The sequence below is a fragment of the Chanos chanos genome, chromosome 4 (assembly GCF_902362185.1).
Source record: "Chanos chanos chromosome 4, fChaCha1.1, whole genome shotgun sequence".
Lineage (NCBI taxonomy): Eukaryota > Metazoa > Chordata > Actinopteri > Gonorynchiformes > Chanidae > Chanos > Chanos chanos.
The window spans coordinates 16,029,445-16,045,064 of record NC_044498.1 but is presented as its reverse complement, the minus strand read 5'-3'; the positions used below and the strand labels follow the sequence as shown (position 1 = coordinate 16,045,064).

General features: G+C 40.1%; 2 protein-coding genes across 2 annotated transcripts in view; both read left to right on the top strand.

Annotated features, from left to right (window-relative positions):
- Positions 1–345, top strand: part of syncrip (synaptotagmin binding, cytoplasmic RNA interacting protein) — a 9,184-nt gene extending 8,839 nt beyond the window's left edge. Inside the window, exon 12 of the mRNA XM_030770531.1 lies at positions 1–345. This exon is cut by the window's left edge and continues 27 nt beyond it. Coding sequence (XP_030626391.1) covers positions 1–2 — 2 coding nt within the window. The 3' untranslated portion in view covers positions 3–345.
- A 2,677-nt stretch (positions 346–3,022) lies between these two features.
- On the top strand, positions 3,023–13,122 carry LOC115810197 (mitotic checkpoint serine/threonine-protein kinase BUB1-like). Its single transcript, XM_030772125.1, has 21 exons — positions 3,023–3,045; positions 3,446–3,505; positions 3,640–3,781; positions 3,982–4,178; positions 5,079–5,263; positions 5,570–5,697; positions 5,958–6,520; positions 6,689–6,738; positions 6,842–6,961; positions 7,208–7,319; positions 7,838–7,913; positions 8,131–8,305; positions 8,416–8,485; positions 9,434–10,170; positions 10,562–10,708; positions 11,038–11,138; positions 11,533–11,694; positions 11,874–12,031; positions 12,409–12,586; positions 12,713–12,819; positions 12,927–13,122. The coding sequence occupies exons 1-21, from the start codon at positions 3,023–3,025 to the stop codon at positions 13,120–13,122; spliced, it is 3,687 nt and encodes a 1,228-aa protein (XP_030627985.1).
- The last annotated feature ends 2,498 nt before the right edge of the window (positions 13,123–15,620 follow it).

Here is a 15,620-nt window from a genome sequence, read left to right as displayed (position 1 = left end):
GACATGTTTCTATGAAGACAGACTTGCTATGTGGGGGTTACACCAGATGCTGCCAATGGGACGAGATGGTAAGGTCACCTCAGTGGTCCAATGATATACCTGCCTTACAGAAGCATATCTCCCAGACTGCCACATAAGATCATCACCAGAGCAAACACTTGGTTTATACTTGCTTGGACAATTTCTACTTTTATAAACTGACCTTTCCCCTCACCTCCCTTTACCATTTATACCTGTATCCCCAAAGAATATGCCATTTTACTTATGGAAGATTCTGAGATTTCCCAGAGGACCCATATTCTTAAATGTAAAATGTATTTTGCACTTTGTCTATGTTTTGAAGTGGCTCTGAGGATGCTGTTGTATTACTTTTTTTTCTTTTCTTTTTTTTTTCCATGCTGCTCGCAGCTTTTGATCATGAATTATATGTGTTAATCTTGTTTTTGATGAGGTTTGCAGGTTTTAGGTGTAACCACCTGGCATGATTGGTCAGGCATTCCAGGAAAGTGGTTCTTTTTAGAACCTGTTTTTAAAGGGTTGGTTAACTACCTCAGTACAGAGGAAAGAACAGCCCTGTCTGTACTGTAAATAAGAACACTTAAATGATGAAAGCAGGGCTTGTTCCCTACAATATATGCACAAAGGCAACGGCAGAGCAGATGTACTTAAGTGTATTAAGTCATTTATTTTGCTGTTGCTCTGACACTCACAGTCAAACTGGGCTTGTCATAATCTCATAAGATGAGTCTGAAGAAGCCTTGCCTTCATCTTATTTGAACTGAACTAGCTACTTGCTGCCTCAGAACATGTAGTTACTGGTTGTACGATAGTGTAGGAAAATGTTACTTTTGTAAAAGCTTGAAGTTAAAAACAACTACTTTTTTTTTTAAGCTTCTGCAGTGTTCCTTTTTCTTCCCCCCCCCCCCCCCCCCCCCCCAAGATGGGGGTCTTAACTTATTTTATACAACTGCATCCTTTTTTTTTTTGAAGGTGTGGAATTATGTTTGAAAAGCCATCATTATCCCTCCTGTGTACAAACTTTAAACTAATCATGAAAAACATGAATAATGATAATGAATTTACCATCTTAAAGGTAGGCACAGTGACATACACAGCATAGAGATTCCCTAGTGACAGTTATTGAGAACAGAACTCAGATCAGCTCTAGCAATGCCAGTACTAGTACTTCTTCACACGTCCCTTCGTGGACCAGCCACATGGACATATGCATGCAATGGAACTAAGGGCAGATTTGAATTCAGTTGTTGATGACTATAGACAGGGCTTCTCTTTGTTCCATGTATCATGGTGGGTCTACCTATAAGAGCTGCCTTTTGTCCTGACATGCACTAGATTGTGCATGTAAGATATTGCAGCATTACCAGGAACACACTGGGCCTATCCAGTTTTCAGTTTTAAAGGGATACTGCAGCTTTGGTTTTATTATTATTATTATTATTATTATTATTATTATTATGTTTTACATCTCCTGACTTGCAGGTTGCAGACTTAACAGCTCGATAAGTTTTTGTACACAGCTGGCACATTGTATCACCATAAACAATTTTAAAAGCTCTTTCCAGTTTTAAACTGTCATTAGTAGATATCAAGTGTTTTTGCATTCCAGCTTTTTTAAACTGTACATTGAAGTGGGTGTAACTTATTTTTTAATAAAGTTGTTGAGTTTTTACTTCTGTGTCTTCATATCTCTGTAATTAACACAATAATAATAATAAATTTAGAGTAGTTGATGGAATTTGGAAATGGAATTTGCTAAGCTGCTGACTCAGTCATTGGTCTTTACACATTTCAGGTTCAGTGCTTATTTGTGGTCTTAGCAGATACATTCCCAGTTTAAAGCATAACAAATTATTGTGTCAAGCAAGTTTGCTAGATCTCCCGCAGCAGTTTATGTAATTCTCTGTTTTGATAATCTACGAAATGACCTGCTTTTTTATGCCATAAACTGATCTTTTCCATCTGTCTGCCTGAAGAAAAAAAAGTCATTTGAAATATTCACGACCTTTTGTATTGATCAAACTTCCATCTTTGGTCAGGTTCATGTAAAGTTAGTACCACGTGCTTTAAAATGAGCATCATAGCGTCAGTTTGAAATGCCTTTTACACTTTCTAGCTGTTCCTCACCTACCAAATTAGTCAAGAGACCATTATATGTCCAGCCACCCTATTAAAATTGAATGAGACAGTATCTTTTTTTGTGTATAACACCCTGAAGTGTTTTTAACCTCTACGACAAGTAGATTTGATACACATAGAATAACTAATCTAGTTTTTGTTTGTTTAGGAAAGTGTTCTTCCAAAATGGATTTCAAATAAAAAGAAAATGTCGAACAAATCAATTTCAACAACTGCTGTTCATATATTTAAAATACAGCGATATGTTCACATTTCAAGCATGACTCAGAAACGAGTATGAAATATTAATCTGGGAAACATTTTTAAAATTCTGGATGTTACAATTATGGGACACTTGCAAAGGCTTCACAAATTGAGTAACTGTGTTGACACGTTCTATACATCTTTCAATAACCGTAACAAACCTGCAGAGGATACAAAATAGATGCGACTAATCTCACTTCATAAAAGAGTATTTAACGTTATTTGGTTAATGTGTTGTTGTTCGGTAAATGCGTGAGTATACATGTGTTTTTATCAATCTGACACACACGCGCATGGACTCTTTGGTTTCAGGCGAGTTATTAGAGTGATCCAATCAAATGATTTTCTTGTTGCTTCTTGGTAAAGTACGCCTAAACTGATGTCCCGTGAATCATCGCATTTTGTCCCGCACGCCACCAATTACGTAATCGACGCGGATTGGTCTTCGGAAGGGAGGGCTTGTTATCATTGGCTAAGCGGGGAATTCGAAAAAGGACCTCCGTCGTTGAAATGTAAAAAATAACACAGTCTCGGTGGCTAGTTTACGAGAATTTATTAGAATACGTCATTCATTTTTATGTTGATTATATTTTCTTGAAGATCTGTCGAATCATAAAGCACAATGGATATTAGTGCACATTTACGGTATGTATCTGTTTAACTCGAAGATCTGGTGAGTTATTAGCCATCCGGCTACAAACCACTTTGGAAAATGACTCGGAAATCCTAGCTCGGTAGTTTACTCGCAGTATTTTTACATATTTGAAATTAAAAATTTATGCGAAACAGTGGGCTTAAAATACCAGCCAATCACCCCTTCGCATAATTTACTGCTACATTTAACGTTAAATTAGCAAGTGGCATTACCTGTTAAGCGTGGAGGTTAATTGGACGTGAAACCTGACTTGGCTCTAGATCGTGGTTTATTTACAACCCGTTAAACTGGCTATTTGAGTTAATCCTTTTGCCTGTTCATGAGGAATAGTCCGTAGTTTACATTTTCTAATTACTGGTAGTGTCTCACTGAGTGCCCTTTATGTTGTAGGATATTTGAGGAGAATTTGACCAGCTATTCTGGAGACGACCCTCTGGATCCATGGGACAAGTAAATGCAGACTTCAGACTTGCTACTATTGTTTTTATATACCGGATCATATATATATATGTGTGTGTGTGTTTCCTATTTGACTGGGGCCAAAAAAGCCAGATTCTAAAGTGTTTGTTCATATATTGTCTTAGGTTCGTCGAGTTTTTAGAGAGCAGATTACCTCCAGAGGAAAAGAAAAGCTTGTCTGTCGTGGTAGACCGCTTGGTGCAGAAGTTTCTACAAGAGGAGCGCTATTACAATGACATACGATATGTTAATCATTGCATCAAATGTGTAAGCAAAAGAATTTATCGCTTGCTTTCACTGGTCAAATATGAAGTTGTATTACCACAGTATTAGGATCCTCACCTGCTCAGATAAGAAAACTTTTAAGCTGTTGTATTTAGACAGTATTTAACGTTGTTCGGTGAATGTGTGAGGATACATATGTTTTATCAATCTGACACACACACGCGTGGACTCTTTGGTTTCAGGCGAGTTATTACAGTGATCCAATCAAAGTGTACAGCTATGTGCACAGTCAAGGCATTGGGACCCGTGCTGCTTCTCTCTATATCGCTTGGGCCAGGCAGTTTGAGGAGAGTGGGCTTTTGTCTCAAGCTGAGGCTGTGTATCAGAGAGCTGTGGAAAACCAGGCTGAGCCGATAGGTGTTGTGCATCAGCAGTACAGGTATCCTGCTCCTAAAATTCACGTTTTTGTGTTCAAGCAAGCCCCTGCATGCTGAGTTCATCCACCCAGTTGACGGTGTAACTGTGTTGAGATGGGCCAGTCATTGTAATTTCGTTATATACTGTCTAAAGGATATACATGACCACATCGTACGCTGACATTGTATAGCCTAATTTAACTTAGCTGCATTGTCACCTTGGTTTTAGTTTGTCACTGAGAATTTAATTTGTGCAATAGTTTTGATACAGTGTGTGATAAAGTAAGACCTTTCCTGTTCCAAGGTCTTTTTTAGCGATTCTGCATACTAACTGTCATTTTGTCATTGTTTATTTTGCAGGCTTTTCCAGAGTAGAAACTCAAAGAATCAGAAAGTATTTTCAGGTATGAAAATGTATGACTGGCAGGAATAATGTTTTGCTTTGTTATGAATTTCATCAAAGGTCACTGACAAATACTTTGCATTCCTGTCCTCAAAACAGACAATGCCCGACACCCTCTTCAGGATTCCCAGTTACTTAATCAGATCCCTCAGGAGAAAGAAACTTTTCTTCAACAGTGCAAGGTATTTTCATTTTCTGCATTATATTTAAAGTTTTATCTGTAGTTTTGTCTTATGTCAGGTATGTTCTATATATTTTACCATTTGTTCTTTGTTTTTTGTTTTTTTTTAAATTGTCAGAGTTACACTCATTTAAAAGCAATCAAACAGTCTGCCTCTTTGTGTTTTGTTTTTTTTGTTTTTTTTTTCATAGGAACCTGGTCTGTCCCAACTTCCTAATGATAGAACAATTCACATGTAAGAGCTTGTGCATCGAGCTTACAAATAACTCAGTCATTTTGGCATGGAAAACCACTTTAATGGTCTGTATACATGATTAATTATTTGTGTTCCTCACACAGAATCTCCAAGTCTGAGGTTAATCTGTCTAAGCCACCCATTAAAAGCACTGTGGAAAATGTACAGTTTGTATCCATGTACTGTGTGAATCACCTCGTCTGTGAGGGCTCTGAGTTGTGCTTTGAAGAACTTCGGGCAAGGCGATACTTTGCAAAGTGTAAGCAGCAGGAAGAGCTAAGAAAACTAGGTAAGGAAGGTGGCTCCTTATTCCAAATTGATCTAACAGCAAAGGGTAAGGGTTAAGAGTTTGGTTTGCACCAGGGGTCAGGGTAATTGTAGATTCAGGGTTATTTTTAATGTTAGAACTAGGTTGTCTTTAGCTTGTAATGATTGTTAGTAGCTGGTTAGTTAAGCATCTATAGACAGATCTACAGGGGACTATCCAAATAAAATGTTTCCAAATAAATTCTGTGCAACCTTTTTCAAATCCGTTCGTAAACCTCCATATACATGGACTGTGGCATATTTTAATGATGTTCCTTGGCTTGACCAGAGGAGATACGGCAGAGAGTACAGGCAGAGGAGGAAGAGGTGAGACAGATGAATAAACTCCTGGAAGAGCTTGGGAACAAGATCAGCATTAAACCAACAGAGGGGGCAACTTCCAAACTAGTGTCACAGGTAGTCAAACACCTTGTCATACATTTGGCTAAATAAACTGCATGGCAAATCAGATGCATTGCATCTGTTGTTACTCAGCTGTGATGTATTTTTTATACAGGTGTGGCAGATCTGTTTCATCTTTATTATTTATGAGCCGTGTTTTACAAATGGTGGCAAGTTCTGCTTAAGAAACATTTTGTCAAAAATGCTATTGCCTCAAAAGTAAAACCAAGTTTGTTGTGGCCACTCTCACAAGGTGAATATATTTCTGTGTTTAGGAGCAGCCCAAGCCAGTGTCAGTGGTGAACTCTGAATCTCTCCAGCAGGATGCGAGCCATTCTTCAAACAGCCAGCTCCCACTGAGGCAGAGATCCATGCCAGGCCTGAGGCTGGGCTCGGACCCTCTGGCCAGGAGAGAACCCTCGGTGAACATTGCCAGAAAGTCTCATCTCTTCCAGGGCAGCTTCACTGCCGACCACTCCTTCAGCTCAGAAAGGCAACTGCCTTCTTCTGTAGAACCAGGGCCTGCTCAGGACCCACAGTCCACCCGACACAATCCTAACATCTCTTACAAAATGGCATCAGGGCCTCAGGCACCCAGTGGATCTCAGATCTCACCATCACAGTCCTTGAGTTGCTCTGTGCAGGCTGTACAAACCTCAGTGATAGAGTCCCAGTCAAATGGAAACCATGGACCAGGCGCCACATTTCATCCAGAGTGCCAAAAGGCACTCCACTCTGACTCTGCTGGTAAAGGGCAAGGGCATGCCAGTCATTCTCTCCTGAACAACTCTGTAAACATGCTCAACAGCAGTGTCCACCAGAGCCTTTCACTAAAACAGTAAGTGCTGAATCGAATGGCCTGGCTCTCGTCTGTTTATTTCTGCAGTGACAGTCCAGATTAGTTTATTGCACGTTGTATTGTTTTAAGCTTTAATTTGTGGAGACTTTGCACACTTGCATGGAAAATACATCCTCCCAAGTATTCCTATCTTGTTTTATTTTGTAGAATTGATGTACCTGAAAATGAGGCGCCAGAAAATGAGACCAACAGAGATGGTATGTTCGTTAAGGTTTGGCTTTTTTTTTTTTTTATTCACTTCATCTTTTAGAATGGGCCAATATTCTGCTTATACTTTCTGTCTGTCTGTTTCTCTGTCAGTATCACACAGTGGGCTTGGTAACCTCTCCCACGTCACCCCTAATACATCTCTGGGACTGATCCAAGCCACCCCATCACGAGTTCTCCCCTCACCTACAGTCAATACACGAGAGGCACTTGGTAAATATGCACCTTCAGCCCAATCCATGTGACACTGTTATCACTGTGCACTGATAAGAACTGTCTTACATTCTGGTGCAGTTTTCTCTCTCTCTGATTCTGAAAATATTTGTTTTTATTGTAAAGATTATTTCCAGCATCAGTAGGAGTAAAGCTGCTCTAAATATAGTTTTCTGTAAAACTGTGATAGACAGAAAAGTATAGTCATTGTCTGTTGTTTATAAAGCTCTTAATGTTGTCTCCCAGATGTGATCATGGATATGTTCCAGGCTCCTACATTCCTGCAGGACAACCTGTTCAATGGCACAGTGCAGCAGGCTGAGGACAGCTTTGAGGCCAGCTGTCGTGTTACTGGCAAGTACTAATTTAATGGAACAGATACTGGAACTTTCAGCCAAAGATATTTAGACTTTATTACATACTTGTAGTGCCTGAAGAAAGTTTAGGTTGTTTATTAGAAATTTAATTAGAAGGGCATAATTATTAAATAATTTAAAAAAAAAAAAGACGCATGAGTCACCAAGAGTGGACTTCCTCATAAGTAGCTCAGCACTCATTTTAGTCTGTGTGTGTGTGTGTGTGCGCGCGCGCGTGTGTGTTTTTGTGTGTGCACGTATTTTTGTTTGTATGTTTCTATGTGTGTGTGTGTGTGTGTGTGTGTGTGTGTGTGTGTTCATGTGTGAAAAGGCGGAGCATCCTCATTTGCTGCTCCTACCACAGCGCGAGCACCATTTGGGATATTTCAAGATGAAGATAATAAGGAAAATGGAGGGTAGGAATATTGGTTGTCATTCTTCCATTTTGTTTACTTTTCAGCCCTTTCTCTGTATAGGTATTTCGTAATAGCATTATGTAATTACATTTTGTGAATCTCAGGTTCTCTGACAGTGTTGTCCCACCAGAAACCAAATCAGCACGGGCCCTTGTGGAAATTCCTTTATCCAAGCCAAATGTAAGTCAGCCTTAATTTAAGCAACTGTTTTTGGCAAAGTAGCATTTTTTCTACAGGACTGAAGTCGTATATAGTGAATAGATCCAAACTCAGGAAAATGAAGGCTGTTCACTTAAAATTTTAGTCATCAGTTTCTCATACTAAACATTATTTATGTGACGCTTGCCTAACTGAACTGAAGAATGGAGTGATAAATCCATCGTGTGTGTTTGATCAGGAGACTTCCCAGGGCATGGAGTCAGTGCCTGACGAGAGTGCAGTGTGGGGAGCTCGCTACACCTCCATGGCACCTTGTCCTAACCACACAACTGATTTTGCCATGTCAGCTCATCTGGCATCCACTCCTTTTCACCATAACGCTCCGCACTCATGGGAATTTGAGCCAGACGAAGGTATTTCTCTTTTGAAACTCAGTGTAACAACAAAATACGTTCATTACAATTTCATATTTTTGATTGACTGTATTGATTATTGATCGGTTCTTGTTTTTTGGTTTTCTAAGATAATATGCATCCCAGAGGATTCTGTGGACCGGAGGAGAACCCTTTCATGCGCCAGCCAACTAAACTAAGGTACAGTTTCCACAAATAGACTTAAAAGGTTTTACAGTCACATTGCGCTTCTCTCTATGGAGGCTTTGGAAGAGTATACAGCATGTGTACGTCCACTATTGCAAGCTCATGCATTTCATCAGAGAATGAAGCCTTGCCTCTGTCCAACAAAACTGAAATGTTAAAAACTACTCCCATCTTATAATCACAAGCTTTGTCTCTTTCCTCGTTTTTCTGATATAACAACAAACTTAATTGCGGCCGTTGGAAACCACAATTATCAACTTCTCCATAGCATGAAGTGCTCTATCCCACTCCTCTTGTGATGCATACAGAGTGTGCTTACACCATTGAAAACAATGACAAAATCTGTGGTTATGTGTTTGAAAGCTTGTTTTGATGTGGTGCCCTTCAGACTTGAGGCCTTTAATTCTTCATCAGAGAAGAACCTTTTATACTTTTTTTAATTTATTTTTTTTAAAGCCTGTGATTAAAATAGGCCCCTGAATGGCTCTTGCAGTGAGTCACAGTGCCGATATGCATCATACATCTGTGATTCATCTTTCGAGCTCAGGCTTTGCCACATTTACTGACTGTGGAGAGGAGTCTGGCAGAATGTAGTTGGCCACGTATCAACCAAGGTCCTTGTCCCTCTCACTGCTCATCAGTGGTCACTTAATGCTCACGCAATGATAAATATTTGTTATGTTTGCTCTGTGATGCTTAGCAGCACCTGCTCTGTTGAGTATAAGGTTATTCTAAATTAAAACGGGATGAATGCAAGTGAAAGTGAAGAACAGAAAAGGGGGGGGTGATCACCCTCCTGTCCTGTGACAGTTTTGTGTTTTTCTGGTGTTTAATAAATGTGTTGTTCATTATTACTTTTTAAAATACTTTTATTAGATGTAATATACATTGACTATGACTGTTTAAAAGTGCACTTCACCCATCTCATTCTATCTCCCATAGCCCAATCATGGAGCAAAGTCCGTCTGAGGAGAAGCAGTGCGAGGGAGCAGAGTGTACTCTGAGAGCTCAGGGCACTATTGTTGGTGAGGGACTTTCTTTGGTTCAGCAGAGCCACAGTCAGACCACCTGCAGTATCAGCAAGCATCCGCTGGCCGCTCTGTCCTTTCCAGACAACACAGTCACTCAAAGTGAGGAAGAGCCTTCTAGAAGCTTGGTCACAGGTGTTAGGCCCGGCTGGAGTATCTATAAGAGCCCAGAGCATGACTCCAAGTTACACCAGCCCTGTTCAAACACCACCGAGCCAATGATGGTTGCGGCCGAGTTTGTAGATCAAGAGGAGGTGCCAGTAGCTGACCGTCTTCTCCCAAGGAGATCTTTCCATAGACGAGATGCAAAAGGAGGACTGTCTGAAAGCCGAAACGATGCTGGTTTGGCCAACTGTGACGTCGCAGCGAGCCCTAAACCAGCAGAAAAACCCACACTTGATGTTCCTATGAGTCCGGATTCTGCTCCTGCACTTGGCTGGTTTTGCGCCACTAGCCCAATGCATGTAACCGAACCTGACCTGGATGTGTTTGCAACGCCCCAAAAGGTCAAAGTGGACCAGTGCCTTTCGAGAAGTATCGTGTGTTCAGCAGTGGATGTCCCAATGAGTCCTGTTCCCAGAACACAAGAACTGGATCTAGCCTTACCCATGAGTCCAGACCAGACATCTGTGTCCCACTCAGCTACTCCAGGTATAGTCAGAATCTGTACCACTCTTCATTTTGCTTCTATTAATGACTTATAAAATTGTTTTTAGTCTAGACGTAGTTGTTCAATGTTTCTACAGGCTTTTAATTTTGAATGAGCATGTTTAACATTTTGCTGCTAATTAAAAAAAGTTTTATTATTGCCTAGTGCAGGTTGCTGACTGGCTAATATATATATATGTGTGTATGTATGTGTGTGTGTGTGTATATATATATATACATATATATATATATGGTTGTGTACATAGCTCAGAAGCAAACATTTGTGACAAACTCTCTCTCTACCGTGTAGTGGAATCAAGCTCTGTATACTCAACTTAAGACAACACTCAGTGTTCGTGTCCTCTGACTGTCCTCTGTCTTAATTACTGAGCAGCTGTGGAGCTGGTGCCCGACCCCTGGGATGAAGACCTCATTTGCTCTCTGCTGTCCAAACTGCAAACCCCACTGTCTGCTTACCCAAACTTCTCCAGCTGGAACTGCAATGTCCCCAATATCGTGCCCAAGATGACTGTTCAAATGGGTGAATACACATTATATAGTAATACGTATAGTTGTTATTATTTATAATGTTATATTGTGAAACCTCTTGCCATTACTAATCTGCCTTCATACTGAAATTCAGATGTTTTACCTCTAAGAATGCATGAAAAGAAAATCTACAGCACTGTTCGCTGCTTTTAAATTTGAATGTGAAGTTGATTGGCATTGGCATAAATGCTTTGTCCACTGTAAATTGTCATACATGTCTAGGTTTAAGGCACTTTAATTTGTTTATCCCAGTACTTACATAGTTGCACACAGTCTTTTATATGTTCGACTAATGTATGCGTCTTTGACCCTGACCTACAGCTGAGGAGTCACTGCGGGTCGACTTTGTACTTGGACAGGGTGCTTTTGCCACCGTGTACCAGGCAACAAATCTCACAACCTCAGAGAAACTGGTCCTCAAGGTTAGTTACAGAATTCTGAGACTTCAGACATTTGGACTTCTCTTCTAAATCATTTAGTGCTGTTCAGCTGTTATTATGATTCTCAGTTGTTTGGTTATTTTTAATGCGAAGTATGAGGTGTGCACTCATTTACTTGATGTAGTGTTAAGGGCTGGTTTTTCAATAACCCCCTTATTAGTCACGCTTGTCTTACTTGCTTCTTGTTTATTTTTGAATAATAATAACAGCTTTAATGGACAAACAAACCTAAAGAAATCTTAATTATACTACGCTAAATAAACAACGCTTTGATGCATACCAGATTTGTTCACATCTTATTTCATTCCCAGAGCCACACGTTGAATCCTTATCTCAGCACCAGCTCTCTATGATTATCTATCCACACCCCCTGCAGGTCCAGAAACCAGCCAATCCCTGGGAGTTTTACATCAACTGTCAATTAAACGTGCGGCTGCACCAAAGCACGCGTCACCTCTTTAACAACATCTATTCTGCTCACCTCTTCACGAATGGCAGCGTTCTTTTGGGAGAGTTGCACAACTGTGGCACACTGCTGGTGAGTTACTACTCCTGTCACTCCGCACTTGAGAGATGACTTTGATTAAAACATTTGACAGATCACCTTAACGTGTTTATATTTGATGTTGTACGTGGGGCCTATTCAAAAAGAACAGATTCTGTAAAGCTTTGTGATGTTTTTTTTGAGTATGGGTAAAATGTTTCCCCTTATCACAGAACGCTGTAAACCTGTACAAGAGCCGCAGTGAGAAGGTGATGCCCCAGCCTCTTGTCCTTTACTTCACTGTCTGTATTCTGCACATGGTGGAGCTGTTGCACCAAGCTCGCATCATCCATGCTGACATCAAACCCGATAACTTCCTGCTGGGAGAAAGGTAGTGCTTTGCCTTCTTTTTTTTTTTTTTTAAACCACTGAGATATATTAAAGGATCAAACCTCTAAGACAAATGATGTTGTTTTCCAAGGTGTCCTTTGTTTTAAGATTAGCCCAACATAAAAATCAGTTCTTTAGCGAGAGCAGCCTTTTAGCAATGTGTTAAAAATTGAATTTTTTTTGGGGGGGGGGGGGGGGGGGGGGGGCGCTTAAAGGATCTACTGTTTGGCCTCTGTCCAGGTGAAATGGAATGGTATAATCTTCCCTATCGACAGCTTTAAGCCAGTAGGTTAAGAGGTTCAGTGTAAGAATGCTCCAGTTAGCCTGTAATGTGCTTTTTTAATTTTGTGGATGTTGTGAATTCTTCTGTTTCCTAAGGTTCCTGGAAAACAAATGTTTTGACCCCGAGAACCTTGACCATGGACTTGCCTTGATTGACCTTGGCCAGAGTATTGATATGACACTCTTCCCAGAAGGCACTGCTTTTACAGCCAAGTGCTTGACCTCCGGTTTTCAATGCACGGAGATGCTGAGTGGAAAGCCATGGAACTACCAGGTATGTGATATGTCTGTGTGTGAGGCATATCTGAGTTTGCTTTGTCTGTTCTCAACTTATGTTGCCTTTAAGGTTTTGATAAAGTGACTCAAATTTGGCTCAATTTTTTACTATTCTTCTTCACAGACAGACTACTTTGGGATTGCAGGCACAGTATATTGTATGATATTTGGAACATACATGCAAGTGAAGAATGAAAATGGTGTATGGAAAACCAATGGAGTGTTTAAAAGGTAATCCTGTTAAATTGATTCGTTTCTACGCTAAAAAGCTAAGCTGTTTCATATTAGCTAAACACATGCAGAGATATTTATTTTCTTTTCTTTCCCCCCCTGCGTAGGAACCCCCACTGTGATTTATGGCAGGAATTTTTCCACACCCTGCTCAACATACCTGACTGTAGCTCTTTGCCTTGTCTGCGCAGCCTGCGCACTCAGTTCAACTCTGTCCTGCAGCAGAACTATGGCAACAAACTGCGCAGTCTCAAAAACAGACTGGTAGTGCAGCTTCTGGAAGCCCGGTCATCCCGAAGATAGAGCCCTCGCAACTTTTAATCTTAATTTAATTTTATTTCCGCATGTACATAAGAAAAATGTAAAGGCTCTTCTTAAGATTAAGGTTGGTCTTTACACATTCTTTTTAGTCCACTGATGATGTTTTCATCTACAAATGAGGCCTGTCGTCTGTAGACATTAATCCATGTTAAGATGTTAGTGACTGGCTTGAACAGAGGCGATCTGTGTCTTATCAATGTTAAAAAAAAAACAAAAAAGGAGGGTGAAATATTGATACATTATGATTTATTTTGATTTTTTTTTTTTTTTTTTATACATACCCATCTAAATTTTAAACGGAGAAGTGGTTAGTTTTCAATAAATTGTTAATCACTACTGTTTGCTTGCTTTTTATTCTGTCATTTAGTGTGGGATGCGTATGTTTCTCTCCTTTTTCATAGTTAGTTCCGTTACGGTACATGAGATGTCAGCCTTGTCCCAAAATGGGCTTATCGTATCTGGAGGAGAAGTCAAGAATGGTCAGTGGGTTTCAATGTCAGAGATCAAAGTCTCTGTTTAAGGTGTGTAACTGGTCTCGCTGGCACCATGCTATACAATTTTGAAGGGTATTCTGTTCTTGCATCTGAAAAACATGGTTCCATAGCAGCATCTAGAAAAGGTGCTTGACAACTTGTCAGGTTGGTCATATCATTTTTAATACGTATTTCTCCTCATATAACCCTCCAGAGTCCAGATAATAGCAGTGCTCAATCATGATCCTCAAGAAGTCTTGTCAAAACATATTTTTGTTTTAGCTGTCTGGTAAATTTGAGCAGTGTATTTAGTGTACCTCAGCACTTTAATTATGAACAAGCCATGTCTTTTGTGGATGCTGTTGTAATTCTCTCCTTACTGAGTGATACGGAATCAGCTGTTTGTAACAGGGCTGAGGCTCCAATTTTTAACTGTCACTGTTCAGTGGATGGATGTCACTCTCCGTGCACTCTGCGGGTTGCTACGTGACAACAGTAAATAGCTTCCCTGTTTGCTCAAATTAGCGTATATCTGATCTGACAGTGAGGGGTTTTAGAGTAGAGTATTGGAACAGTATTTGAATGATTGCTGTTGAGATATCTTGCTCTGAGATGTTTTTATAAACAGGGTGCAAAGACCTCTGCTGAGTCTAATTTTGTTCTGTACACATCTGTCTGCCTTAGTATGCCGAGGGGACCTTTTGATAGAACATTTTGTGACCGCTATTATGCTTTGCCATTTTCAATCCTCCGAGGCCTTTCGGTACCTGGCCGCTTCATGATTAATGAGACCCTTAACTGGCTACGGAGCACATTGTCACCCAAGTGAAAGCGCAGAGATCAAAGAGCACCTTACTACAGCCAATTTTACTTGCGAGACAGGATGTGTCCACTATGCACCCAAATCTTTCGACAAAAACTCACATTGTTAGGTGGTCAGTGAAGCTACACCACTTACGGTTTTCTCCCCAAAAAGGCTCTGTTTGCTCATCCCGCTACCCTAACTGAACGTTTCCCATTTTACTGGTCTATTTATGTAATAGCTTTAATTCAGGCAAAGAGACTAGACTGATTTATTTGACATGTAGCCGTGAGCGCACAATGGTAACTGTATGACTAATTCAAAAAATCGTCCTGAAATTTTGTTGAGGGCGGATTAATCATCTGTCTGCAGCTACTGTGCTGACATGCTGTAATGAGAAATCCAGGCAACCTAAACAAATGGAAAAGGTTACCGCTGTGCCCAGCCTCATAAAACAGAATATTCATTATGCTCTTGACTTCCTACTTATATATGACATCCGAAAATGGGATATTGAGTGTACCTTGACAGAAAATTAAATCTCTTAACTCGGCATCCAGAGGAGTGTATTCACCATGAAATGACAGTGTTCAAGACTGTTTGCCAGAGCAGCGTTTCCTTACTCAGTTGTTATGATAACAAAAGGAGATTAACTACGTTTGAATGATTTTTTTTTTTTGAAAGATTATTTGTTTATTTACTTATTTATGTAGTAGGCCGTAGACCGACTGATATTTGTGCATGAGATTTACAAATTAATCTCAGTTCTATTAAAAAAAAAAAATAATAGCAACATTCTGCGGTACTAATTTAATCCAGTTATGATAGAGTAAAAGGTGCTCTTTCAAAGAGCCAATCTGAGTAAAAAACTTGCATCAGGTAAGCCCTTAAATGTGACCTGACCCTTTCTGCCTATATCAGTAAGACAGCCTATTATTCCTTCTCTCTTCTAGTGCTATGGACACAACCATAAGTTCTCTGCAGGGAGCCTCAAACAGCAGGGAAACGCTCCTGCTGAGTTTCCAGCAGCACTCCGCTAAGCAGACTGCGCGTGTGTGTGTGTGTGTGTGTGTTTGTTGATGTGTTGTTGCGTATTTCAGTTTGTTTGAATGCATAGGGGAAATAAACTAAGAGACAATGCTATGTGCATACGTTCAGGGACTGCTTGATCAGGGTACACTGAACGTTGTGATGAAAGTTGGTGT

Bases quoted from the DNA above. Each gene is read 5' to 3' on its own strand.
- LOC115810197 (XM_030772125.1), top strand. From the start codon at position 3,023: ATGGATATTAGTGCACATTTACG. The intron at 3,506-3,639 runs GTAAATGCAGAC...ATATTGTCTTAG, and splicing joins CCTCTGGATCCATGGGACAA to GTTCGTCGAGTTTTTAGAGA. The intron at 5,698-5,957 runs GTAGTCAAACAC...TTCTGTGTTTAG, and splicing joins CTTCCAAACTAGTGTCACAG to GAGCAGCCCAAGCCAGTGTC.